We start from the raw sequence: 26687 nt of genomic DNA, 5'->3' as shown, positions 1-26687 counted from the left end.
TAAAGTATACCAGAGAAAACACAGAAGAGATTTACTGCTCAATTTTCTATCCAAAAGTGGGGATGCAGTGTTTCCTTAGGAAACTGGCTAGGACTGGCTGTGTTCACTAATGCTTGGTGATTAACTTCAGTGGGGAATAGACAGTAGAGGGGCTTTTGGATCCTTCCCTGAAAATGCAGAATTTTGAGCTCTTTTGCATCTGGAAGGCAGAAAGTTCCAAATTTTGAGGTCAACCGTATTAACAAACCTCTGCATGTGTATTTTTAGTTCACCAGATGAAAGTCGAATTTGGCTGATGAAGAACAGGTTTCCTTCTGCAAAATATGTTAGCTGATACATTATAACAAAATGAAGTGTTTTGTTTCCCATTTTTCTTGCAACTGGCAAAGTGTAAAACTTCCAGTTTTCTCTTGGCCTTGGAGAAGACTTCCCTCTGCTTTCCCCTCAAATTTCTGTATGTAGCTTGTCAGTAGCTTTATGTCATTGTGGAGGAGTCACTGTTCTAGTGAAGAAAATGGAAAAATTGCTAAGTCTTATATTGATTCAAAATTGTAGATGTCTGCTGTTGTTTTTTCAAGAATGAAATTTAATTGTTATATGCTACTAAGACTTTAAGATCATCAAGGGAACATTATCTCACTATAAAAATAATTGAAACCTCCTTTCAGGGTAATGCACATGTGGCTAATATAGATGTCAGCCACAGATGTTGCATCTGGGGATTTTAAGATTTAAGGTATTTTTTGAGTGCCGTGTTGTGATTTTATGTCAGTGGGTATAATTCCATTGACTTTAGTTGGAGTTGTTCTGTGAGAACACAGTCCGTAAAACCTGCTTGCTAATATTTTTATCATGTTTTATGACTGTCTCTTAGGACATGCAAACATATGAATGGAATAACTTTTTTGTAGGTTTAGTTTTCAGAACACTGCTTTGAGCTGGATTTGTTTCTGTTCTTTGTAGAATTATAAACCCAGGGACACAGAGCAGTGAGTTGGCCTTGGGATGCTCCGGGGTATGTGTCCTCTTGCAGAACCTAACGTAGATGCTTACATTTTGTAATGTGTGGACTCAGTGCTGAGTCAGCTGATGGCAAACCTGTCACCTGAGATTTGTGTGTCCCATCAGCTTTTTGGTAGAATTCCAAATTTTTATGAATCAAATGGTCCCAGCACCAGGATAATGCCCAGATGTCAGTGTAGTGCAGCTTGGCTGCATCAAGAGAATTTTTTCTTATTAGCTGGGAGTGGGACTTTGGCTGCATATGAGATGGAATTGATCAAAAGCTGGGATGAAAAAGGCAAAAGTGATTTGTTTTATCTTGGTTTGTTTGTTGTTGTTTTTTTTCCCCAAAAGTTGATATCTTCTGTGAAAGGTTGAGTAGTAGGATGTCAGTTTCCTGGATTTGTGGTTAAAAAGTGCATTAAAAAGTATATGCAGGTCTTTGACTTCTGCTGATAAAAGACACTGTATAAGCACTGAGTATTGTACTTCCGTTAATTATTTCCTCCTTAGTAGTTAATTTACCTCTAAGGGAAAAAAACTCAAAAATGTTCAGCTTAGACTTTTGGGTGACTGTTCAATCTTCCTCAGCTGCTCAGAACAACTTGCAACTTACTGGAAAGTACTACAGCTTAGGCAGCTGAGGTGGCTGTGTTTTAAAGTCTAGAGATACTTATCCTTGAGGACGAGTAACATCACAGTAGAAAAAAGAATGCATCACAGTAGAAAAAAAATGAAGAAAACTGAATATACAGTCATGGCTTGCTGCAGTGATAGGCTTCAAATTCTAGGCCCATCATGTGTATCACCTGCTTTTTTTTTTTTCTTACTGTATTGCTTTTTCTCAAATGTTTTGTTTTCCAGTTAATTTCCCCTGAAAGTCTGACATGTTAGAACAGAAGAATTATCTTCAGGATCAGAGAGTGTTTGAAGCATGTACTTTAAATATATAGAGTCAATTTTCCTCCATATATAAAGGGAGAAACACAGGTGAGCCTCTTCTGCATGAGACAGACCTCATAGTTGACAAAAGCTGAAATGCTTAACAGCTCACACAGCCATCTGCCGTCAGCAGGGTGCATTAGTAGGACGGGGAGGATTTTCAGAAATGCTCATCAATAGCTTGATTTTCTTCACACTGAAGTGGATTGCTTGTTTTGGAGGGGTTGTTTTTTCTACTAACTTCTCTGGGAGTGGATCTGAAGCAAACTGAGTGCTTCTGTAATTCTTGTTTTAATGTAGTGGCCATGTTTCTTGAAGAGCATTAAAGACCTACATCTGTAGTTCTCTCTCTGCCTTCACAAGTGTGTACAATACAAGTGTGGATTTTGCCAGACCTGTTCCTGCTCTATTCCTTTATTGTATCTAAGTCCACATGATTTGTATGTGGGTTTTGTGTTTTAAATTTCTTTGAATAATGTGTTTAATTCCTGCTAAACATTGTTTACTTCCTGCCTAAGAATGGTAAAACTTCAATGTCTGGTTTTTATATGCTGTTTCCAGGAACCTTGTGTGATCCCAAGAGTAAGCATTAGGGAACAGCTTATGAGGTCAGCTCTGCCACTTACTTATCTTGGGATTCAGCCCTTCCGTCCTCGTTCTTCAATAGTAACATTCTTGGTTCAAAGCCACTATTGAAAGGGGAGATAGTATGGAGAACTCATGGTTTATCTGGAGCTAATGGTGTTGCAGTGAAGGAAGGCGGCATTGGAGAGGGGTAACCATCCTGCTCGGGGGCATTTGGTCATTTTTTTACACTCTGTAATAAGGGTGAGGAATTTTTTCCTTTGATGAAGATCAGATGGAATTTCAAACACCTCTGGCAGGTTACATTTTAACATGTAACCAACATATTGGTACCTGATCATTAGCATCTTAACACAGCTGAAGGGTAAGACATGAGGTGCTTTGAAGATCATAATGGCTGAGCAAGCAAGCTCTGACTGAAAAGGGCACTCAGCCACCCGTTACTCATGTTTATATGCAAGATCTGCCTTGCTTTTTGTGATAGGTAACTTTTAAAAATCTTTCTCGTGTGGTGACTTCACTGTTCTCTATTTATTACATGTCTTAGCTATATTTTAAAAGAACTTGAGCTAATGCCAGCAACAACATGTCTGAGCAGCTTTGAGGCAGCTTGAGTAGCTTTAGGCTTGAAGTCATTTGAGAAATGTTGCTTTGGGGACTTAAAGCCTTAAATATTATCCCAGCAGGAGTTTCCTTAGAGTACTGTGCTAGTAATTCCCTAGAGTTGAGTGAAATAGCATTTATGTTATCTGCTTTATATATTTGGGATTAAATATAGTGTGATTTTGGAATTAGTATATTGGGGGTGAGATAGAGGGATGAACCTGGGATGGAGGTTAATGTTTTGCAGAACATTGATTTGACATAATACTGAGTAATAAACTGCTTAAATTACATTGTCACTAGAAGAATGTGTCCTGACTCCATTTTCAATTAAAAATAGTAGCAGTAATAAATAAAAAAAAACCCGAAGTCTAATTTTCCAGCTATTCCCCATGTTTGTGCTCCCTTATTTTTTTCTCTTGAATACTTTTCTTATTGCTGTTGGCAACTTTTGGTTACTGGTTGGAAGGAAATAACTGACTTTGTTTTGGAAGTGACACTGTGCAATGTCTTGTCCTCAGATAACTGACTCCTTCAGTGCTGGCAAAGACATTAGTTTGTTGGCATACCCATCAAGAGCAGTCATCCTTCCAAAATCTTTGCTCTTAAATAAGGTGATTAAAGGACTTGCTCCTAACCTAGATGAGTGACTAAGAGCCTTGCTTTGGGCAAATGTCATCAACAGCTTCCTTTGACCAGCCAGATGTAACTGCTGTGGGAACCTCTCAAGGTGCCTAGACTTTCTGCATGGGGAAGTCAAATGAATAGTTCTTCTGTGCCCTGTTGGCTGCACATGTTTCTGTGCCACACTGCCTTAGGGCATCACCTCATTCTGTACCTGAGGTCAGAACTACTTTAAAATTCCTCTCACACACTAGAGACATCAAAAAATTGATGCTGTTAGGTTTTGATTATGTAAGATTACAGCAGTTCTTCTGAGCAAATTTAGTGTTACCAACCTACAATATCAATGCCTAGTGCTGTAAGTGCTTTGTGGCATGTTACTGAATTTCTGATTTGTTGGGTTACCCATTTCTACTGTCATATTTTTAAAGCAAAGAAAGGAATCGGAAGACACAACGAGAAACAAGCTGGGGTTCAGCCATCTCAGAAAAGCACAGCTGCGTCACATGTAATTGTGACTTGGGAATGCAAACACCATCACTCTAAATGTCATCCCTTTCTTCTTCTCCCACTAGCTTTACAAGCTGAGCACGAAGCCATATGGCCTGGAATATCCCTGTGGTCAGTTGGTATCAGCTGTTCTGGCTGTGTCCCCTCCCAGTTCCTTGTGCACCCCCAGCTGTTGGGGTGAGAGGCATTGCTCTGTGTAAGCACTGCTCAGCCATAACTAAAACTTCGCTATATTATCAACACTGTTTTCAGCACAAATACAAAACAGGGCCCCATACTAACTACCATGAAAAAAATAACTCTGTCTCACTCAAACCAGCACACCTGTGAAGTTCTGCCATGTTGGAAAACAGAGCCCCCAAGGAGCTTGAGCACAATTGTGAATTAAAAAAAATACTATGAAGTCTAATGTTCCATGAAAAAAAATACTTCAGAGTACAGAAAATACCTAATTTGATGTTCCCACACAGTGTTCAGCATAGTCCAATCTGCTGGTGGAATGTTTTCATCATCCATGTGTTGCTGTCACTTTAGCTTCTTAATGTTTTTTGCACAGTGGGATAAGGCAGAGGTGGGGATGGTGTGTTTCTATTGACTGTGGTAATGAAAAACACATCCTGACCATTTGTTTTAAAGTGTCACTGTTATGTTGTGTTTGGCTGCTAGCAAGGTTGCTCATCAGGGTCAGGTAAGGTGTAAATGACATCAAGTCCTTCGGTGTTTTCTCCAAAAGGGAATGACCGAGACCCCAGGTTCTCCCAGCTGCAACATCCCTGGCTGCACATTAGCCCCTGTAAGGCAGCATTTTGAGGTTGGTGGACAGCAGTCAGGATCATGATGTAATTTAGATAGGAATGATAACCTTCCTTGCTCTAAAACATGCAAGTGCAGTTGAGTCCGCCTGTTAAGCCAAAATTCCTTGCTGTCTGTGCTGATTCACAGTGGGAGCTTACATGAAATACCAAGGAGGGATTACTGTGCACAGCATGTTGTTAAAGGCTGTGGTTAAGTGCTTGTGCCGCTTGGTCAGACCATAATGTGAAATTGCAGTGAGTGTTGAGCTGCTAATGTCTCCTCAGGTTACTTGACTTGGGTCTGTGTGCAAGCAGAGCAAGGTGGCTGATTGTCAGGGTTGCTTCATAGGCAGGGATTTTAGAGCATTGCTGAAGAATAGGCCTGAAATATCACCCCTTCCAGTACCTTGCTAACAGGGACAGCTACACAGGGCCTTTCTGAGAAGAGGAACTGGTCTGGATTTAAACTGATGTTTTAAAAGTATTTTCTCCTTTTTTCTTCCACATAGATTTCCGCATCCTGGTGAGCTAACCAGGCACTCCTGTGCAAAGAGAAGTTTGTCTTGTTGAGCTTCCCACTTAGATGTCTCACATTGCTATGCAGGAGGAGGGTTTTTTTACAAAACATATTGCAACCTATGCATTTCTCTGCGCCAGACTCCAGCCTTTTCAAATTCTCAGTGTTAATGAGGAAAAGCATTCTCCCATCCTCTTGCCTTGTTTAAGTGTCTTTCTGTACCACTTATTCTCACATCAGGGAACCGCCTTGCTCAGGAGCCCTCTGTAGACCATATTCACTGCCACTGTTGTGACCTGGCCCTGGCAGAAGAATTTTGTTGGAACAGTTTGTCCAACTTGCTGTGGAATAGGCACAAAATGCCCATTCTGGTGGTGACAGGCATGCCTGAAACCCAGCAAAGCAAGAAACGCATGTTCGTCCAAAATTCCTAAAATGAGGAGTGACTGTCCACCTGGGGAGTGTGAAAGCAAGAGAAAACCAAGGCAAAAAGCTTGAGCTGAGGTCCTTGCCAGATTGTCTATTGCAAGTTTCCAGAGGTGTAGGAACCGTTGTATTTTGGTCCTTTGTCTAGACTTCAGGCATCAGATCTCTGCCCCTGTTGCAGACTAACTGCTTGCCAGCAAGCAAATCAAATTCTATTTAAGTCACCAGATCAAAACAGTGTAGGAGATTACGGTATGAAGGATTTGCTCCTAAAGCTTTTCCTTATGCTGGAGTCATTGAGGAGGAAAGCATGCATTTGTGCTAGTGCATTATCGTTGAATATCTGAACTTACTCTTCCTGTTGCTGGCTCTCAAATAGTTTGTTTTTGCCAATTCACTGACCTCTCCTGTGCTTGATTGTGCAAGACCAGGTTGAAGGTCTGTCATGTAGTCACCTGGGAAACTAGAAAATAAATGGAATAAATCCTATTAAAGTATTTGTAGATAGAGATTGAATTATGGAAGGTTAGAGTAGATAAAGATATATTTAGTGGAAGCAGAAAGCTTTTTGAAATTAAAAAGTTATGTCAAAATTCTATCAATGTTGGTAATTTCTACTTGAAAGAAAAAAAAACCACAGAAAGCTTCACGGGGGAAAAAAAGGGAGGCTATCCGTGGGGTAGAGAGAGGGTGGTGGTATTAGATAGCAAGATTTGATGCAGTTGACGTAGGTAAACAGAGTTGTATGGAGTCCACAGCTCTCCTGCCATACTGTCCACTTTCTGGGAGGGTGAAGGTTCAAGCAAAAATGTGGCAAAGCTCCATTCTCACTAATTCTCACTAATTGGAGAGACCCTCTGAGCAGTAAAGCCATGTGTCTGGGTCTCCTGTCCTCTCTAGTGTGCTGCCTTCATCCCAGGGGCTGTCTGTATTGTTAAATGCCTGCTTCTCAAAGGAGTACTGCTGTGGAGGCAGTGTGATATGTGCCTGGCCAGGTCTGAACTACTCAAGAGGTGGAAGAGTAGACTGAATTTAAGGAGGAAGTTCTTTACTGTGAGGGTAGTGAGGCACAGGAATGGGTTGCCCAGGGAAGCTGTGAATGCTCCATCCCTGGCAGTGTTCAAGGCCAGGTTGGAGAGAGCCTTGGGTGACATGGTTTAGTGTGAGGGGGGTTTGCAACTTGATGATCTTAAGGTCCTTTCCAACCCTAACTGTTCTATGAGTCTGTGTTTCTAAGAGTATGCTTGCTGTGGTCTATCACAACTATCTTAGCCTGAAAGTTCATGCTTCCATTTGTACTGAGGCTACATCCTCATGTAGAAAACTGCCAGTGGGAAATAGTGTCCCTTTACATTATTACGCCAGTGAGGAAGTTCTCTGTTGCATGATAAGGTTTGTTCAAGTGTTGTCTTCCTGCTGTAGTTTTTGCTGGCTGAAAAGGTCACTGCCTGTTTCCCACAAGTGCCTCTGCAGATCTACTAGGCTTGTGTTTGCTCTGTGGCTGCCTTGCATCATCATGAGCAAGGTTAATGGTAAACAGCATGAGTAATGGGCCACTGCCAGGGTGGTTTGTTGCAGCATGGGCAACTAAGGGGCAGGACTTGAACAGAGGTCATAATGGGGGTCAGTCTTTCCCTTCCCCCCTTACTTAAGCAGCCATGGCTGGTGCTGGCTTGCAATGTATGATCAAAATATTCATAATAAATATCTCTGCTCTGATACACAGACCTTGAGGGAAAAAAAAACCTCAGCTAGCCTAAAATACATACATTGGCTCTACCCTCTTGGTTATTTCCAAGTGGATGCTTTTCTGTACTTGAAGGTATGTAAGTGCAAAGTGTTTGAAAAGACAGGCTTAGAAACAAACAGGATCCCTTGCCACACCCTGTCATTGGCTTGTTTCCTCTCAATTTGGAAAGTACAAAATTTTCTTTTATAAAGATCTTTTCTGTTCTAACAAATGTGTGGCACCCACCAGTCTACTCCCTTGTGTTCCAGTGCTGGGAAAGATTTCTTAGAAGAAAGAATGGAATAAATCATTCAAACGACTGTGTTTTACAGAGCCTGCCTAGACAGATGAGTAGTTCTCTTGAGCAGTGCAGTTGAACATGCTTACTTTCTTATAAATTTCTGCCCTGTTGACTGTGAGTCTCAGCTGAAACTTTTTCGATGGTTGAGGATTTTGCTGGGATTCTCCCCTCTGTCTGGGATCACACATGCCAACCTCACCTTCGCAAAGATAATTCTAGAATCGCTTCCCTGCATTTGTGTAATGACTGTGGACCAAGGAAAAAAAATCTGGGATAAGCACACAGACATAAGCATACCCACACAGATACTGTGGTCATCATGTATAAGCTCCATTTCCCTAAGAAGCTAAACAAAGGGCATGAGCAGTGGGAGCCACACTGTGGGCTCTGTGTCACTGATAGTGTCCTGAGAAACAGGAATCTTGCACATGCAAGGCAGGCAGTAAGAGTACAGCAGCTTCTCTTTCTCTGTCTTGTTGAGCTTCCCTGCTTGTGTGCCACTAACACTACAGGGGATGCTCGATGACTAATTTTTTTTGTGAGTCTGATGTGTCACTCAGATTTATCCTTGTGGAGTTTAGCACAGTGGGCACTCAGAGAGGCTACCTTACAAGTAGTAAGGGTGAGGAGGGGTTTGTCCTGTTCAACCACAAGGAGTTCTCAGAAATAAGAGAAATATGGTGATATTTCTAGTAACTAGTAGAGAAACATGGTAACAGCAAGCATAAAGGCTTGGGATTTTAATCGAACTAAGGATATTCAAAGGCCTGACGCCCACTCTGATGGTAGTTCACTCAGTGAAAATAATGAGCAGTTGCATGTAACACTCCCCAAGTCTGAGAAAAGCATAGTTCAATCATGAATAATCAGCATGTGAAAAATAAGTTGATGCAGAGACACATACAGTAGGTAAGCAGAAAAGACACATGTGGGCTTACTGATATTTTACCATGTCGGTGAGATTTGCATACTGCTCCTGGCTTTGCCATTAACTTGGTGTGTGATTTGAGGAAGTTCACCTTAATGCACTGTGCTCTGGCATACATGTTTGCAATAGAGATTATGGCTGTCCTCTGAAATCTCACACCCCTTGTATTGAAGTTTGTTTCTGATAAGCTTTGTAATACTTTTTTTTTTTTTTATAAAGACAGAAGGTGCTGGGGAAAGGGCTGTAATTAGTAGGTTTAAGCTATACTTTAAGCATTCTGGGTTTTATGAGATTCTCAGTCTCAGCCCTAAACTCAGAATGAAGTACTTAGGGTTTCATGTTTAACATTTTAATTCGAGGTATAGATTAGTTGGAGCACCAAACAAGCTTTCTGGCTATAGGGGCAAACCTGAGAAAAGTCAGAAGTGGAAGTGAAGTGGCATTTCCCTGAAACAGACTGACTTCCAGCATGATGGCCTGTGTCATGCTGTTAGGACACAGCATCTCAGGGTCTGAAACAAAGCTTGAGTTTACAAGAGGGCCTTAGATGTCATTCACATCAACCATGGGATCTGCTTTCATGGGTGATGTTCAGGTGTATGGCACTTCTAGAAGAGAGGTTTATGGCTGTGGTGGTAAGTTAACCTGCTGTTTACTGACAGATTCACCTCCTTTTGTGTGAATAGACTTTAAAGGCAGGCCCATATCATCTTGTTAGCAACTGCTCTAGCTGGAAGCAAGTGATAGTGTCCCTTTCTGTATCTTCAGTTACTTAAAAGTTCTTATGAGAAATTCCACTTCTGAGACTAAAATTTCCCTACATGTACCAGGGGTTAGTTATCTGTGGCTGGTCTGAGAATAGAAGGTTTCAGCCACACTTCAGTAATGAGGGAAGAATTAAATGAGATTTTCTTTGTCCACAGAAATGTTGATTTTAAACATCCTTTCAGCTGAGTGGGTGAAATTGGAAAATTGGGATGTGACAGTGGTGCTCCAGAATTCTCTGGGGGGCTTTTGGCTTGACTTCACAGTGTCATGCAGCTTTTTGTGGCTGATACAGAGCCTATGAAGCAGACTTTTCCAGTTCATTTTTACTGAAGCACATGACTAAGGAAAGAATTACTACAGAAGCACCCGCAGCTAATTTAGTGGAATAGCCCAGTGAAATACATTACTGCAAATTGTGACAGAGACCTGGTTGGTGGCGAGACTGGAGAAGAAGGTTTTTTTGCATGGCCGTCAAAATCAGCAGAAGGTTCCTCAGTCTCTTGTGCTCTTGCTGAACTGAAGCAGAAGCAGCACTTTCCTAAAGAGTTGTCCTGTGGTCTGAAATGGGAGGTAATTTCTTAGCAGCAAGGTGTTGCTTCTCCTTTCCCTTTTCCTTGACCCCCTGGAAATTCTTTTGTCAAGGGAAGGTCATTAGTGGAGCAGAGTATTTTGCCAACTGCAGTTTATGCTGGGATGACAGCTGAGCCCTCAGCGCTTTTCTCAAGCACCTCAAGGTACAAGTGGACAATTAAAAAAGTTGGTCTAGTAAAAGTCTTATCCAGACCAGTGAGAAGAGAGTGCAGAGAGAAGGTGATGTCTGAGAAGTGTGAAGGTTGTTTTTTGTTTTAATTTCATTCTTAAGCTCTTTCCAAGAAAAGATCTGACTGCCATTTCTTGTCTGACCTTTCTTCTAATCTCATTCCTTCCTTTCTGCTGGTTTATGTTTGAGGGGTGGAATATGACCCCTTTTGCATTACCCCTGTCTCATTTCACAGTTCTTAGTTCCTTATATGTCTGTATCTTTCTTAATTTTTGTCATGTTATTAAAAAAACCAAACACCCAAAAGAAAAACCAAAGTTCTTTGATGATACCACATGGACAGAGAGATGTCTGGAGGATCACATCATTCAGTCTACACAATGCCTGGATATAAGCCATTCTTTGAGTTCATTGCTTCCATGAGCTCTAAATACTTATTTTTTAAATGGGTTTGCAAATTGTTATGATTGATTAAAAGACTCCTGAAAGATGAGTATTCTTCTAAATATATGCTGAATGGTGGTTGGTTTTAGCAAAACAAAACAGTAAAAAAAGGAAACAATTTAATTGTTTAATTTTACATGAATTAACAGATATATATGAAACTAAATGTTGTTTTATTCTTTAGGTCTTGTGAGTGGTTCTGAACAGTCAGTATGTATTCAGGACAACAGCAATCTTGGCAACAGCTCTGAACTTTTTTTATCAACATTTCGAGCATGGGAGATGGGACCATGATTTTCTTTCAACAGCCAAATTTAGGGATTTGGGATTTTGTGCTCCTGCTTGGACAAATACCGTGTTCAGTGTAATTAAAATCAAATTCTATCAGTGTATACTTAAATAGCTTTCTGTCCTGTATAAATAGGCATTCTTGGCTTCAGCTCTTTACATTAGAATGTGAGACATCAGACTCTTAAGACCACTGGTTAATTGGAAATCACGTAAGGGAAGAAACTGATTTTCATTGCCTTCTGATGTAGGCTTAGTGAATATATCTTAATAGAAATACATAGGTGGCTCTATGGGTCAAACCGCGATCTGAATGTGGGGGAGCCTATAGGCAATAGCTAATTAAGTGAGATACACGTGCTTATCTTGTCTTCCTTTGCTATGATGATAAACAATCAAATACCGTTGTACATTCTTGCTAGGTAAATACACATTAATAGGTCTTCCTTATGGATGAATAGGTTTGCCTTTGGAATATGGATGTGTAATGTTTCAGCCTCCTACTTGGAATTCTTTATTTTCTGAAGTACTTTATTCTCAGGATTAAGCCTGGGAGTCACACTACAAAACTAGTGGCCAACTCCAGGAGGCATACAGAGCCCTGTCTGAGGCAATCACAGATTTAAAACAGCTTTTATTTGCCATGCCTGAAGCTATGTTGTAAATATGACAATGTAAAAAGCACAATACTTGATGAGGTAAATGGCTTAATATACTAATATTGCTTTCTAAACAGTACCTGGGAGAACAGATTACTTGCTTCACCAAAAACAAGCTTTAGAAAACAGAAGTAACACTGTCATGTTGTTTTGATGATGTAAGTGGGTGAGAGTAATACTATTCAGCCATAGTGTTTCATTCTAATTACTGATTTAAAAAAAAAAAAAAAAAATAATCGTGGGAGCATGTTATTACACTAATATGCTCCAAGTTCAACTTTCATTTGAGAGCCCAACTGTGTAAAATGAGCTGAATCTTTGAAGTTAATATTCACTTACCACATGGTGACTTCTCACACAAAGGCAATAATATCTGTGTTATGGGGCATTTCTATTCGTTTAATCACCACTTACTGTACACTTAGTAGTCGCTAATTCTAGAGATTAATGACACAAATCTGGATTTATTAGTACTGTAAACCTGTGGGAAACAGTGAGTAGAATTAGTGTGTTTTCCATAATAACAAATAATTTGCTTTTATTGGACCTAAACATGGTGTGTTTATTTCTACAGTAAAAATGACTGCTTGTGAGCTATTAAAGTTGCTTGAGCTATCTTTCATTAGCTTGGCTGTAACATTTCAAGTTGTAGAATACTTTCCTGCTTGCTCACAAAGTCTTGGTCCCTGATTTAAGGGATCAAAATCTGTTTGGAAATCATTTACCCCAGAATGAAAGGCCTGTATTTAAAAATGGTGTTTCCTCACAGGTAATGTTGCCATTGTAGAGACCCCTGTTTTACATGAGAGGATGGGATATGCCAGCTATGAGTGTAGTGATATGATTGTTCATAAACCAACCCACTGCTTGACTTCATCCTAAAATGCAAAACTGGTCCAAGAAATAAGTTTTTATTGCAAAATTCGCTGCATTGCTTAGTGCTCTTTGGTTTTTAGGTGCTTTATCTACCTGTTGAGCCATATGCTTGTATTAAACCAGTCTATGCCATGTCTACACAACCATTAAAACACCTTTGAGATTTTTAGAGGCCTTGAAAGGTCTGTAAGTCAGTAAAAAACTATTTCTTCCTGGGTTTTGTGTAATCTGTTACCCACTTGTTTGTAATGACTTTTAAGAAGGGCTGATTAATACAAGTCTTACCCTGTACCCCTTACTGACCAGTTTTTAAGTTCAGAATTGACAGTTCTTCCTCAGTCTGGTTGCCTTTCAGTAGAAATGAACTTCTGTATTTACAACATTAGCAAGTATGTGGTTATATTGCTGTAATGCCCCAGTGCTAACGAATGAAGAAAAAGACCATAGAGATTCTTGAGCCATAGATCCAAGCCCACAAAAGACTTCTAAGAAGTAAAATCTAAGGAATTGGTGAGTGCAGTTACTTTCTTTAATGTCCATTCCGATGCTCTGAGAGGTGTGCCACCATAGCTTTCACTGGCTCCATAATCTAAGTATCTCCTTCTGTTGGTCTGATAAAGACAGTCTTGCAGTAAACCATCTCTGAAAAAACCCGTTGACTAAGGCTAAGTTGGAGACAGCTGGTGTTCTTCCAGACAGTGGGGAAGCTGGGCGTCAGCACAGTCTGCTTCAGATAAGATGAATAATGTATAGCTTCATGGGGGAATGGAGCCTAATCTGTTGGGATGCTGTGGCAAGCACTACTTGTGAGGAGGAGCAGCTGCCTGTTTTGGGCGTCCTGAGAGGAATGAGATGAACCATCTGAAACAGCCAGATTGACTCTCATTTGGTTCTGGAGGCAAGTTGCTCACACCTTGCAGTTGACTGTATGGAATGCAGCAGGCAGATCTATGGGCCTATACAGATCTATACAGATCATGTCGAAGTCATAGCTCTGTACACTTCAAAACTGTCTTTGAAAAATGGCTTCATAATTGAGCACAGGAATACAGCTGAGGGAACTTTGTTTCCTCCATGTATAGTAGAGTACAAGGATACTGGAGTTTCCTGAAGTACATGCTAATAGAAGTCCTGACCAGTGAACCTAAACAGAAGCTGTTTTTTGAATGAAAATCCTTTGCAGTCACTTCTGCTTTCCATTTTGAATTTGGAGGTTGATCTCTTGAATATTTTCTGTGTTGAACACAGGCTGGAGACTTTTGACTATCTGTCTTGCACCTTGTATTTACTGTCCTACTGAGGCTGGTTTGTGCAGTGAACCTATGATCTTTATCTTCCTCAAATGGTGGAGACAGAAATTATTCTAACATCAAAAAAATTCTGCCACTCTTAAGTGATATTAGAATAGGTCAAAAACTGCCCGAGCCTATCCAAAGATTGCTTTGAGATGTGGTACCCCCTTAGCCTCCCAGTGCCCTGTATCGTTGTCTGTATTTTACTTGCTCTTAAAAGCTACTGGAATGGCTGAATGGATTTTTCCAGTGACAAGGTAGGAGGCACCTGCTGCACGTGTAGGCAGCTTGAAGACTCTTGTGCATGTGGTTTCCCCCTCATCCCTGCAAGGCTTACTTGGAAGGCATGCTTGCGATTCAGTTGTTTTAAATGTGCAGTGTCCACTCCCAAGACACGCACAAGCAGTTTAAGGGGAAGGAGGTGTACAGGTTCTCTAGTTAAAAAAAGCCAAGCCCAGTAAAACCAATGCTTGTGTTAAGGCAGCATTTTCTTTATCACTTTCCTCCTTGGGGCAGTTCTCATAATAACTATAGTTTGGAGTCATGGGCATCTTTTTTACCATTACACATGTTCATAAAGCACTGGTGCTGTATACTGGTAGTACTGTACTGGTGCAGTGGTACTCTTACTGGTGCAAGAGTAAAGACAGAATAATGCTGCCTAGAGGAAGCTCTCTGTCCCCATTTTCAGAAATAATGCTGCCTTCCTCCTTGCATTCAGTGACTTTGGGGCTAGTAGCTAGAGGTAGGTGACTTTTAACACAGCCATAGGTTTACCCAGAACATGTTTTCTTAGGGCAGACCTCTTGCCCTTGCCAAGGTACTTTTCCTGAGGCTCTGACCTTAAAAGGAGGTGAGAAAACCCGACTTCTGTGAAGATCACCTAGGCCAGGGGGTGGCATGCGTCAGCTTCCCACCTTCCTTTAATGTAACTTCACTTTCTTAATGACTGTCCTGTAGAAAATCTTGGGACATTAGTCGCTCTTGATAACTGCCAAGGAGCTCAGCAGCCAGAGTATAATTCAGAGCTGTGGAGTGATACGGCTTTGTAGGCTCAAGCTCTTTTGCACTCAAGGGAAAGATCCTGACTAGGATCTACCCAAGCTTGCAGTTTTGAATCTGCTTTTAGGGTCAGCCCCAGGTAAAGTGTAGTGCGTTATTTAGCTTTGCTCATCGTTGGATGCATGAGTGAAGAGAAGATGAGGAGGGGAGTTCTAGATCACTGGAGGCTGCAGCATGTGAGTGCTGGTGCTTTCACATGCTCCTGGTGGGGGGTTCCTGCTCCTGGTACTTAACCTGAGGCAGGGAGAGCAATAGCAGCTGTTCTTTTCCTTCTGTTTTGAGCATGGTGTAAGTGGCAATGTACCCAGCAGGTGTTAAATACATCACTTGAGCTCTTCTGAATCCTGAACTAAGTACTCGGTTGCTCAGTATGAGAAAAAAAAAAAAATTAAAAAAAGCTTCAGGCTTACAAATCTGTGCAGAAACTGCGTCTCCAAATCATAAAGTCAGATTTTTGTGCCTTGGTCTGTGGCAATAATTTGATAGTTTTTCCTCTTTGAGATTTTCAGTCCAAGCTCTCTAAGCTTTGGTTTCACAAAGAATTACTGCTAGGCATGGATGACTGATTTCCAACCTGGAACAATTTTACATGCTCCTGAGAATGGCATGGCCTTTACCCAGTTCTGTAATTATTCAGCATAGGAAATTATTCCTGCAATATTTGTGGTAATGACAACTGTAAAATAGAGTATCTGTAGCACTGTTAGATTAGCAGAAACTGAAAGAAAATAGTGATTGTTGAACTAGATGCCTTGTCAGAGATGTGAGCTTAGGTCTGTACCTGTCCCATTGTCAAAGGAAATCCATTATAATTCTTTTAAATCATGTTTGCTTCAATACTTCAACACAGAGGTGAGCTATGCTTTTTTTATGCTACACAGAACTGATCTAATTGGTACTTTATTTTGGGTTAGGTTTTGGCAGCTTTATGGATACAGTGGGGTAACGGACCATGTGAAGTTACTCTTTCTTGTCCCCAGCTTTTTCTTATATAGGGAGAAAGTCATAATCATGGTGTCTGTCTTCTCAAGAGGTTTAGATAACAACAGAGGACACCTGGCAGAGGTGGCTGCATTTGAGCTAGTGGTGTAGCCATGAGGGGCTCAGTACCCCTCAGCAGGGGTAGGTGCTGCTAGGAGCAAGTGTGTTTCTACAACTGAGTGACAGTGCCTTGAGACAGCAGGAGGCACCTCCTCTACCAACTCCCATGCAGGGACCAAGTAACAGCTCCATGACCTCATGAATATGGAGCAGGTGGTACAGCAGCTTACCCCATTTGTAGAAAATGAAGCATTTTTGACATGATCAACATGGAGAAGTGTACTGGCTCAGAACTAGGCTAGAGCACTACATCTGTTGCCCTCATACACTTTCCTGCCACCACTGCCACTAGCTTCAGCTCTGCCGTTCTCTTGGGTTTAGCTCTCCCTGGTTGATGGCTGTCTTCAGGTTTTTCCCCTCGTCCTTTTATAATGTATGGATCTTTTCCTAGTTTTACATCCCTCTTTGAGGAAGATTCAGTCATTTACTACTGAGGCTGAATAGCGGCAGCATACAACCAAGTCTGGGGGTCACATTTACTTGATGTTAGAGACTGCAGTATCTCAGTAGAAACTGGGAGGATGCTGGGCAGTTTAACATTCTCATCTCCATACAGTAGCAAATAACTGGTGAATGCAGAGAAAAATGTGAAGGAAAATGTACATGCTATAAATTACACCATATCTGATGGGTCTAATTATGTGTGAGCTCAAAACCTACTTATTTTGGGATCTGGTTTTTCATTTGCTACATATTTGTATGCATATTTTCAGTCCTTGCTTAAGTCAGATTATACAGATAATGTAGACACTGCACCATGTATCAAACCCTGAACGTTCTGCTTTTCTCTTGTAATTGACAACTTATGTGTTTATCCTACAGGGGATGTTAGCTAGTATGATGAGTCTTTATTGAGCTTTTTTAACTGAATGCTACTGTGGCTTTTCTTCATTGTAATAGAGACCTATTTTAAATTAAAACAGGTTATCGATCTGAAAAAAACTTCTTTTGTAATTAGAAAATATGTTTTCTGAGTCTATTTTTGGCATTCCGCAGCCACATCATTTTAGTGATTTGTGATTGAAATGCCCATTGAAAGCCTCCATAATAAAAATAAAAAAGAAACCAAATTACCTGTGAGATGTAAAAGAACAATTGAAGAATTTATTAGAACAATGTTAAAATATGCCATAAAACAAGTTACGTTAGTCTGCAGGTTGAAGCGGTATACCTGGAAATTCAGAGTGCTGTACTACTCCAATTAATTAAAATGTAGTCAGCTGAAACCTCTACTATAATCAAAATTGCTCCCCAGAGTTTTGCCTTCATTACAGTCCTGGTGCAACCTTCCAGTCCCAACCATTGCTGGACTAATTACTTAGTTCAGTTTAAAAAAACAAACGAAAGGATAAAATTACCATGATGGTACACAGGATTTACTTTTTTATTATTATGCTGGGCGCTGTTTGATACTGTTAATTGTATTTGGCCATTCTTTCTGCTGCAAAGACAAACAGTGGAAGACAAAGTGTCTCTGATTTGATGGCTGTGCTGTTTTCCATATAGTAAGACTTGGATTATTTTACAGTTGCTGTTTTCTGTAACTTTGGCTGAGATGCTGATTCCCCCTCCCCAGATGTGCTGCCTGTCTCATTCCTGTTGTGCTGCGGGTTGTGTTCTGCTACAGTGGGGTATCCTTATCAGCAGTTCTGCAGTAAATCAGGTGGGAGGAGACTACATTTCCCAGTAGGGTCTTGGATGAAGAATTCATAACATGTGAATTTGTACAGGATACCAAAGGACATCTGTCTTACGAGGCTGTCTCCAGAGTTGAGACTTCAGGGCCTAGATAAAGCACTGCTTCTGTCTCTCCCATACCATATATATTCTGACCCTAGCATTACATAGTCTGTCATCAGTTTGGCCTAGAGCTGGATGCAGCAGTAGCCCTTCAGATAGGGCTAAGCCTTATCATTCACTTGTTTTGCGTCAGGACACTCTCCCAGAAGCTGCTGAATAGCAAAAACATGACAAAGAAGCCTTTGACTGTGGCTGTTGATACTGGGACTGGAGAATTGTGGCTGCAAATTAAAAGGGATCTCACTGAGCTGTGTGTCTCTGACAGAGTAAGCTCCAAGTTTGTTTTTCATCTTAAATGATCTAAATGCATCTGTTTTGGATTATTGAAAATATTTTTAAAAACACTGATGCTTTTTCAAGGATTAGAGAAAAGGACTTCGTGTCCTTTCTGTCTGAATATAATAAACAACTATCATTTTATTTTACTATAGCACTTTCTTCAAGAATCCCATAGCACTTTACATATGTTGTTTACGCTCCCGAACACCCATTAAGGGAATGGTTATTTTTGCATATTGTTCAAAGGAAAGGACAGGAGAAAAGAAGGTAGCCATGCCTTTTCCATTGGTCACTCCATACCTTGCATTGCTTGATGAATCCTGGCATTTCTTCCTTTTTCACTTGTGAGGAGCAAACCTGATGGGGAACTACCTTGCACATTTGTTATAGGGCAGAAGAGTCTAAGATGAAGGAAAATCTGTGCTCTGAAAGAGATTTGTGAGATTATTTGCCCACAAAAGAGGACAGTCTCTGGGAAGACTCAAGAAACCTATAGACTACATGTTGTCCACCTCAGACAGCTGGAGGTCAGATGGAAGTTGGTGCGAGGGGGAGTGAATGCTTCGTTTTTCTCCCTTCAAGAGTCTCATGTTTCCTGTTGCAAAAGAGTTGAGAGGTCGTACATTTCAGTCTCTTGATGTCTACTTATCTATATTGAGAAACTCCATCGCAACCTGAGCTGTCTCGCCTTCTAAGTGGGCCGCTGCTGGCTGGTGGGTGAGCACACATGCATCCCATTGGCTTGACTGTGTGAGACAACACACAGCAACAGTATGTGCTTGAGCACACGAGACCCAGTGCATCATCTCAACCCTTCTTTTTTCTTCTATACTAACAGGCTTGTCCTCTACTACCCCATTTTCTTCCCAAGTGGGATTTCCTTGTCTTCCCGCTCTTTTAGGCAAGTATTGTGTAAGTGGACTTATGATGGTACACATCAAGTTGTACTGGATGAGAACTCTAACAATTATGCTAGCAGAATAAAACATAGTAACAGGAAGAAAGGCTGCTACTCATATTCTATTTAAATTGAGTGTTCTTAAAGACAGGCAAGACTTGATATAAAATGCCTATTTTTCCACTATATTTTGCATATGGCTTTTAAGTTGCCTCTTTAAGGAGAGTATCTAGAACATTTGTAATTATTTTACCTTCTTTTCATCCTTCACTCTCGTATTCTTCTGCAGTATTATTAGTGGTTATGAAAATTGGATGGGTACTGTGCTAAATACAACCCTGTTGTAAATACTGATATTTTTAAATGTTTGCATGCTAGAGATTGGACACTGTTCTCCAGTGATATCTGAGAAACAGACTGATGTACTAAAAAACTGGTTATAAGTGAAAAATGGAAAAGTTCACCTCCAAGGATTTATTTTATCAGGACTGTGTTTAGTCCAAGTTTCATTAAATGTAAAATTGTAATTTGCAGTTTTGCAGCTGTGCATATGCACTTTCACTCACTAAAATTGGAGACGAAGGAATTCAGGTAGCATTACTTTCAGTAGCGTTTTAGCCCCAGTAGTGGTCACTGTGAATTTGCTGCATTTGAAAGAATTTAGGCTTATGTAATGGAAGGTGAGAAGTTTGTGTTAGTTTTGTATAATCCCACTTTTAGCTATTTCTCTGTGCATGACTATGTCATGTTGTATAGGTAGGATTTTCATTGGGAATTGTTTTAAAGTTAACCCCCTTCATCTTCAAATGAAATGTACTGATACAATCTAGCCTTACATATTAATCCTTTTCCTTGACGTGTCGCAGAGCAGCAGAAAGCCATGAACACACTATTCATAGAGAAACTGCTTCAGCAAAGCACAGCCATTGCTGTGCTGCTGCTTTCCCAGGCTGCCAGCTCCTGCTAAGCTTCCCTGAGAGAGCAAAGGTCTTTCTGTGAGCATGCTATGTACCTCTGTTACAGCCATAAGAAACCTGTGCCCCAGTGGAGCACTCTGTTTTCAGTTTACTTCCATAGCTGTTGGGAACAGGTCTATGAAAATGAGAAAACAATCCTTGCAGGTGGCCAGATTAATGTCCTCAATTTTTAAATAGTTTTGAATGCATAGATAAACTATTGCTGATCTGGGTATATTCATGCTGTCTCTCATAGCCCTGCACACTGTTTTATAACATTCCAAGTAAACTGCTTTGTTGTTCAATTTCATTCTCATCATCACTTTTGGGAAAAGCCATAGTTGCTTTCTGTTTTATCTGATCAAATTCATAGTCCATATTAAATAAACACATTCTTCAAAGGAGATGTTTCATCTTAGCCTAAAATATTATGTTTTGCTGTTAGTAGATGGAGTGAGTCCCCACCCCTTGCAACTTGTAATTTGTCTGTATGCAGCTGTGTACATTTTTATGTGCATTTGTGTGACTTCAAGAGAGATACAGATAAGACCAGAGGAAAGCAGGCTGCATCTGCTGTGTCCCCAGTTGCCCCGGTGGTCAATGTCTGATGTCATGTGTGGCCACTCCTTCTGTTTCCCTTTCCTTTGCAGGTTCCTGTTTTTATGTGGAGGCTCTGCACAGCAGATCTTACCCCACATGAATGGGTTGTGCATCAATCCTGAATAATCACTGAAGTAAGGGCTGAGACCCATCAGACTGTAATGGGTGGAACCACAAAGATGTCTGGGTGAGAAGTAAGACACTGAGTGTAGCAAGATAGTGCCTGCAGTTTTCAGCAGTCTAGAGTTGGCAATTGCAGGTGCAAAGCAGTGAGGTACTGCAGGCTTGTGGAGTGTCTAGATCTTCAAATTGATTTTTTTTTCGTGCCTTACTCTGCTTAGATGTGAGCATGAAGCCTTATCGTGCTTTGGGTAGACAAGAGTGAATTTGTGACCATTAAAAGAATTTTTTTTCTAACACAAAATATGAAAACTACTCTTTGGAGATCTTTGCATCAATCCTGACACTTTTGCATTAGTCCTGATTAGACTGAAAGAAGATGCAGACTGCTGAGGCTATTTTTCACCTCAAAGCAGACTTTTTTTCTGCAACAAGATTTCACTATACCTCTGGTGCACAGAGAGCAAAATACAGCAGGGGACCCTATGGAAAAGTTCTGTTGGTGGGTGGTTGAGGTTTCTTTTCCTGCTATTTTTGGGAGATGAAATTGTGAAAGCAGGTCAGACAAAGCTTATGGCTATGTTGTTTCTTGTGAGTATGAACTTTGATTTCCTTCCCTTCTACTGGTAGGTGTTGGGAAAATATTCTTTAGCAGAATGACTACAGTAATTCAATTGTCTGCTTAACTATAGCTTTATAATTTTCTGTGCCTGTAAGTATCTGTCTTTCCTATACAGCATGTATTGGCACATCATCCTCTGTCCCTTCCTGAGAAGTATGTTCAGGAGTTGTGGCAATAGTCACAAAAGGTTTTGAAAGATAATTTTTATGCATGTTTTGAGGTAAGACTGCTTCTGCATCTGTAGCAACTTGTTTTCATACTGGATATTGTGTTCCCTCCTCATACAGGCATACACACAAGAGAACTATACCCAAGTACTCTGACTGACTCTCTAGGTGCCACCTTTACTCTTCTCATACTCTTCCATCCCCTTTTGGATGCCCATGCCTGGATGTTGGCTGCACCAACAGCTATGTGATGGTGGTGTGGGTGGAGGTGAGTCCTGGGTCCTATGAGCTGGTTACAGAGCCATGTGCCAATGATGCTGACAGGGCCTCTTGCTAAAGGTATGAGTTGACTCCCCTTAAAACCCCAGCTTGTTTCTGTCAGTTCAATTTGGCAGAGTGAAGAAAATCCTAGTATCGTTTGCTGTTTGGTTGCACCAGGAGAAAGCCCCAAGCAGGAACATAAATACAGCAAGTGGTAGTAGGCATATGACTGTTGGTGGGACTTAGTCATCCCCCCTGGCGCTCGTTGGATTTAGCCATCTGGCTCTGGCGCTGCTTAGGCCTGTCAGCGGAAGTTGGCTGCCAAAGCCAGGAGTTTGTGAATGTCCCCTTGGAGCTTTGCCTGGCCAGCTGGCAGCATGTATCATCAGCCAAGCCTCCTCCTCCTCCACAACCTTGGGCATGTCAGACAACATATATAGACATGCCTTCCCACACCCAGTGAGGAAAGTGGATTTCAGCCCCATCTGAGCCCCCATAATAGAAAGAAATGTTTTCAGTCTTTCTTTCTGGCACTACAGGAGGAAATACAAATCTTTTCCTCCTTTTTACTTTCTTTTTAAAATTGTTTTTCCTTCCATGGTGGTCCCCACTAGGATGGCCACATCATGCCCGTTGGAGGTCACACCTTAGCAAGATGAAGCCAGCTCATTCTGGTGCTGGAATTTTTTAACAGAGAGGGGAGAATGGGAGGAGGAGAATCCTATGAAGCAGGATCGGCCCCAGCCAGAAAAAAAGTTAGAAGCAGATTGAGGTTTGTCTGCATTGGACAATGAGGGCTGTTCACTCACATGTGCTTCCTTCTACCTTCTTCCAATAATGCCGTGCCCCTGTTTATCATTGAAGTGATACTGCCATTTTCCATTCCTGTCATCCTCTCATCCATATGCCAATATACCTCCCACCAGTTTGAGTGACAGAGATCTTCTAGGCTCAGCTCCTGTGGGGAAGGTGTGATAATGCTCCCTTCAAAACAGGCCAGTCCCTGGCTACCTCTGGATGCAGCCCCTCTGCCAGGGTGGTATTTTGAATGCTGTGTTAGTAAGCTACAGCCACATCTGTACTGCTTTTTTTTAATCCACACCCTACAACCCTGATATTTTTAACATTGATGGAGAAATAACATTTTCTTTTTTACTGTTAGGGTGGTGAGGTTGCCCAGGGAGGTAGTGAATGCTCCATCCCTGGCAGTGGTCAAGACCAGGTTGGATGAAGCCTTGGGTGATATGGTTTAGTGTGAGGTGTCCCTGCCCATGGCAGGGGGTTGGAACTAGATGATCTTGAGGTCCTTTCCAATCCTAACTATTCTATGATTCCCACACACAAATGGAGAGTAGGTGCCAAAGTGTCGCAGGGACTAAGTTGATTCATTAAACAATAACTTAAGGTAAAATGTGAACATTTAAAAACTTAAAAGATGCATGTGTCCTCTGTTCTGTCAGTGTGTAACAACTGTTTATAAAAGGTTGTTGCCAATCTTAGGCCGGACTAGGTGCTTTTATACTGTGAAGCCTTTTACTTGCTGATGGATTTGGTGAATGCATTTGCAGTACTTTAGTGATCCTCGCATAACAGCCTCTTTTTTGAGTTCTTGAAATATAAACCTTCTGGATTAATCTGAATTATTGCATGCCACACAGCCCAAGTTGACTCTGTATCATACTACCCAAATTTTAGAACTGTACAATGGTTTGGGTTGGAAGGGTCCTTAAAGCTCATCTAGTTTCAGCCCCCCTGCCATCCACTAGACCAGGTTGCTCAGAGCTCCATCCAACCTGGCCTTGAACACTACCAGGGATGGAGCATTCACAACTTCCTTGGGCAACCCATTCCAGTGCCTCAACACCCTCTCAGTATAGAGCTTCTTCCTTATGTCTAACCTCAAGTTCCCCTGTTTAAGTCAGAACCCATAAGGCTTGCCCTGGAACCTTCACTTCTCCAGACTGAACAAACCCAGTTCTCCCAGCCTGTATTCAGGAGAGGTGCTCCAGCCCCCCTGATCATTTTTTGAAGAGTTTTAGGACTGCTAAGAAGGTATTTTGTGTGAAATGGATGGTGTTTATTACGTCCTCCAAATAAACTTAACAGTCAAGACTTCAAGCATAAATTACTAAGCAAGAATCAGAAGCAGGGGATGATCAGAAGATCTTACACAGAGTTGAGAGTAACCAAAATCAGAAGTTTCTTCAGTAGGTAGGACTTTTGCTAGCTTGTAATCTTTTACCTTTTTATGCCTGATGCATTATATTCTTTAACCAGCCATATATTAAGAAAAGATGGCCTGAAAAAAGTGCAGGAATTCACTCAGTTGTCCTGGCTTAGATGAAACGGTAACTTAGTGACCTTTCTTGCCATTTGCCTACTGTTAATCCAGAACCCATCTGCCTTTCTTCAAATGTTTTTGCTAAGACTTTTACGTATTTTTTACGTTTTGAAGAACTTCGTGGTGTTGTCAGTGTTGGGAGTTTTGGGTCAAGTGGACCTTTCTACCCTATTTCTTCAGGTTACCATTCTTGTGTATTAGCTATGATCATGTTCCATTAGAGAGCATGTGTGTGTGCCAGTGCTAAATCCATGGCTCCAGTGTTGTATTTATATGATAATAATCTCCTCATGTCAGAGTCCACTCCACAGTATTATGATATGCATGTGACCTGAAGTGTGTTAGGATCTCCTTACGGCATGCAATGCTGTATTCTGTTCAGGTTTCCTCCCCCACACCCCGCCTTAGGAATCACAAGAGTTTTAAAATGGTGCTGAGGAAAGCCATATGTTTTTAAAAGTAGAAGCAACGCAGGCCCACTGTAAAGCATACAGCGGAAAAAGGAGGCCGTATTCAGTATGATCTTTAATCCTGCATGTACTCTTTTTGAAGCTGAGCAACTTCTTTGAAACCGTTATGGGACTTGAGCATGTGTTCATCAAGTAATTAACTCATTTTTTTAAATAGATGTGCTATTTGCAGCAATCCCTGTATTGCAAACCCAAAGCCAGACTTTCTTATACAAAATAATGTGGATAAAACATCACTCAGCACATCTTAGTGCATGCCTATATATGTCATTATCATGCATATCATCACACATCTGTTTTTCTCCTGCTTTCAGGATGATACAGTCTCTTGCCATGACTGTGTGCTTTTTACATTAATGTGAACAAGTACAATCAGATAATGTATATTCTCCTGCACATGCTGATATCCTTATATTTTCCCATTTCCTTTAGATAGCAATAATGAAAATTGATGTTTTGAAATTGAGTATGTCATTAGCAAAAAAAAAAAAACCTACTTAATGCTGACATGCAGAACTGGTCTAGCAGAAAAGCATATCTGATTGAAGCCATCATCAATTGCTCTCTAATTATGATGACAATACAAGAATGAAACAAGCTTACCTTAGTTCAGGAAACTCTTTTTTGCTATATCGCAGGCAGCTTCCTTTCCTTATTCACTTGAAAAGGAAAAATCCACTTGAATACAGAAAAGTAAATGCTAGAAGAGTGAGGGATTTAAGGAGTCCTCATCCAAGCTGCTGTGCCACTTGGTTTTAGCAAATTGCAAAAACCTCGATCCAGTAGTAGCTTAGCGCGACTTTCCTCTCATGTATTCTGTGGGCTGAGAATCTGCAAGAATAGACCTGAGGAGACGGTGCTGCAAGAGAGAGACAGCAGGGGGACCTTGGCACGGAGTTGGACCAAACTCTAAATATAGCCCAACCCACTTTCCATGCAGTTCTCTTCATACTCTGAAGGCAGATGACCTTGTCAGAAAACTGACCTCCCAGCATGTCACTCTCTACAAAGAGAGGATCTAAGGGAGCAGGACTGCAACATAAAAAGACAGAAAAGCAATCAACCATCTGCTTGCAGCAAATTAAAGTAGGTATGAGCTCTATTTTTATGGCAGTTGCAACTGATAGAGTCATAATGTGCTTTTATTTGATCATTTAGACAAATGAGCTGCATGCCAATTCACAAAAGACCTGTGCAGATGAGAGATTGCACTGTAATTGCTAGTCTTATATAAAGAGCACTGACATAGATGAAATGCCTGTCACCTTTTCCCATCTCAGAAACCTTCATGCAGCAGAGTGTGTAGTATTTTCATAAAAGCTTCTGTCTGCAAGAAATTACCCTTTCAATTGCTTTTATAGTATTTTTGGAAAAGTTAGTTAAATACACAAATGTAGTCTGGTACAGTATAAATTTGAGATTCTAGAGTAGCTTAAAAGGGCAGTGGAACTTGCAATATCAGAGACCAAACTGTGGAGAAATGTGTAGTGTGTGCAGAGGAGGAAGCAAGAGAATAAGAGGTGTAGAAACATAACCCTTATGCCTGATTTTCAACAGATGTTTTATAATCCATGTAATTTGCCACTCGAACTCTGTGTGGCAATATGTCAGGGTATTTTGTTCTTAACCTGAAGGAGAGTTTAACTTGATATAGGTCAACCTGACACTGTCAAATGGGGCCTGATACTATGCCATATAAAGGCTTCTGAATAAAAAAAGCTGCAGAAATCTGAGCAACTCAAAATGTCTTCTCTCACATTCTGTGTTGAAACATCTAGGAGAGTTAGGATAAAACATTGTTTGCAGTATTGTACTTCAACAGGATATATTTTTTGTTGGTGACATTTATCTAAATGTATGCTATGTTATATCATAGAATCATAGATGCACCCATGCAGTTTTCAATATTCAAAGAAAACCTGAGGAAACATCAGGACTGTGTTAACTTTATACTATAGATGT

At 40.9% G+C, this 26687-nt stretch overlaps 1 protein-coding gene across 3 annotated transcripts in view; it reads left to right on the top strand.

The window, feature by feature from the left end:
• Positions 1-26687, top strand: part of CMSS1 (cms1 ribosomal small subunit homolog) — a 238089-nt gene that overhangs the window by 180968 nt on the left and 30434 nt on the right. The window contains exon 1 of one of the 3 annotated variants that reach the window (XM_031051244.2): positions 25697-25815. The exons of 1 other annotated variant lie outside the window; for it this stretch is intronic. In XM_031051244.2, the coding sequence (XP_030907104.2) occupies positions 25719-25815 (97 nt within the window). In that variant the 5' untranslated portion in view covers positions 25697-25718. Of the gene's footprint in view, positions 1-25696; positions 25816-26687 lie in introns of those variants that run through there. One more of the 3 variants, XM_031051246.2, reaches the window with a different exon arrangement.

This window comes from Melopsittacus undulatus, chromosome 2 (assembly GCF_012275295.1).
Source record: "Melopsittacus undulatus isolate bMelUnd1 chromosome 2, bMelUnd1.mat.Z, whole genome shotgun sequence".
In the NCBI taxonomy this organism is placed as follows: domain Eukaryota; kingdom Metazoa; phylum Chordata; class Aves; order Psittaciformes; family Psittaculidae; genus Melopsittacus; species Melopsittacus undulatus.
Note: the sequence above shows the minus strand (reverse complement) of the source record. Positions and strands in the feature narration are given on the sequence as shown.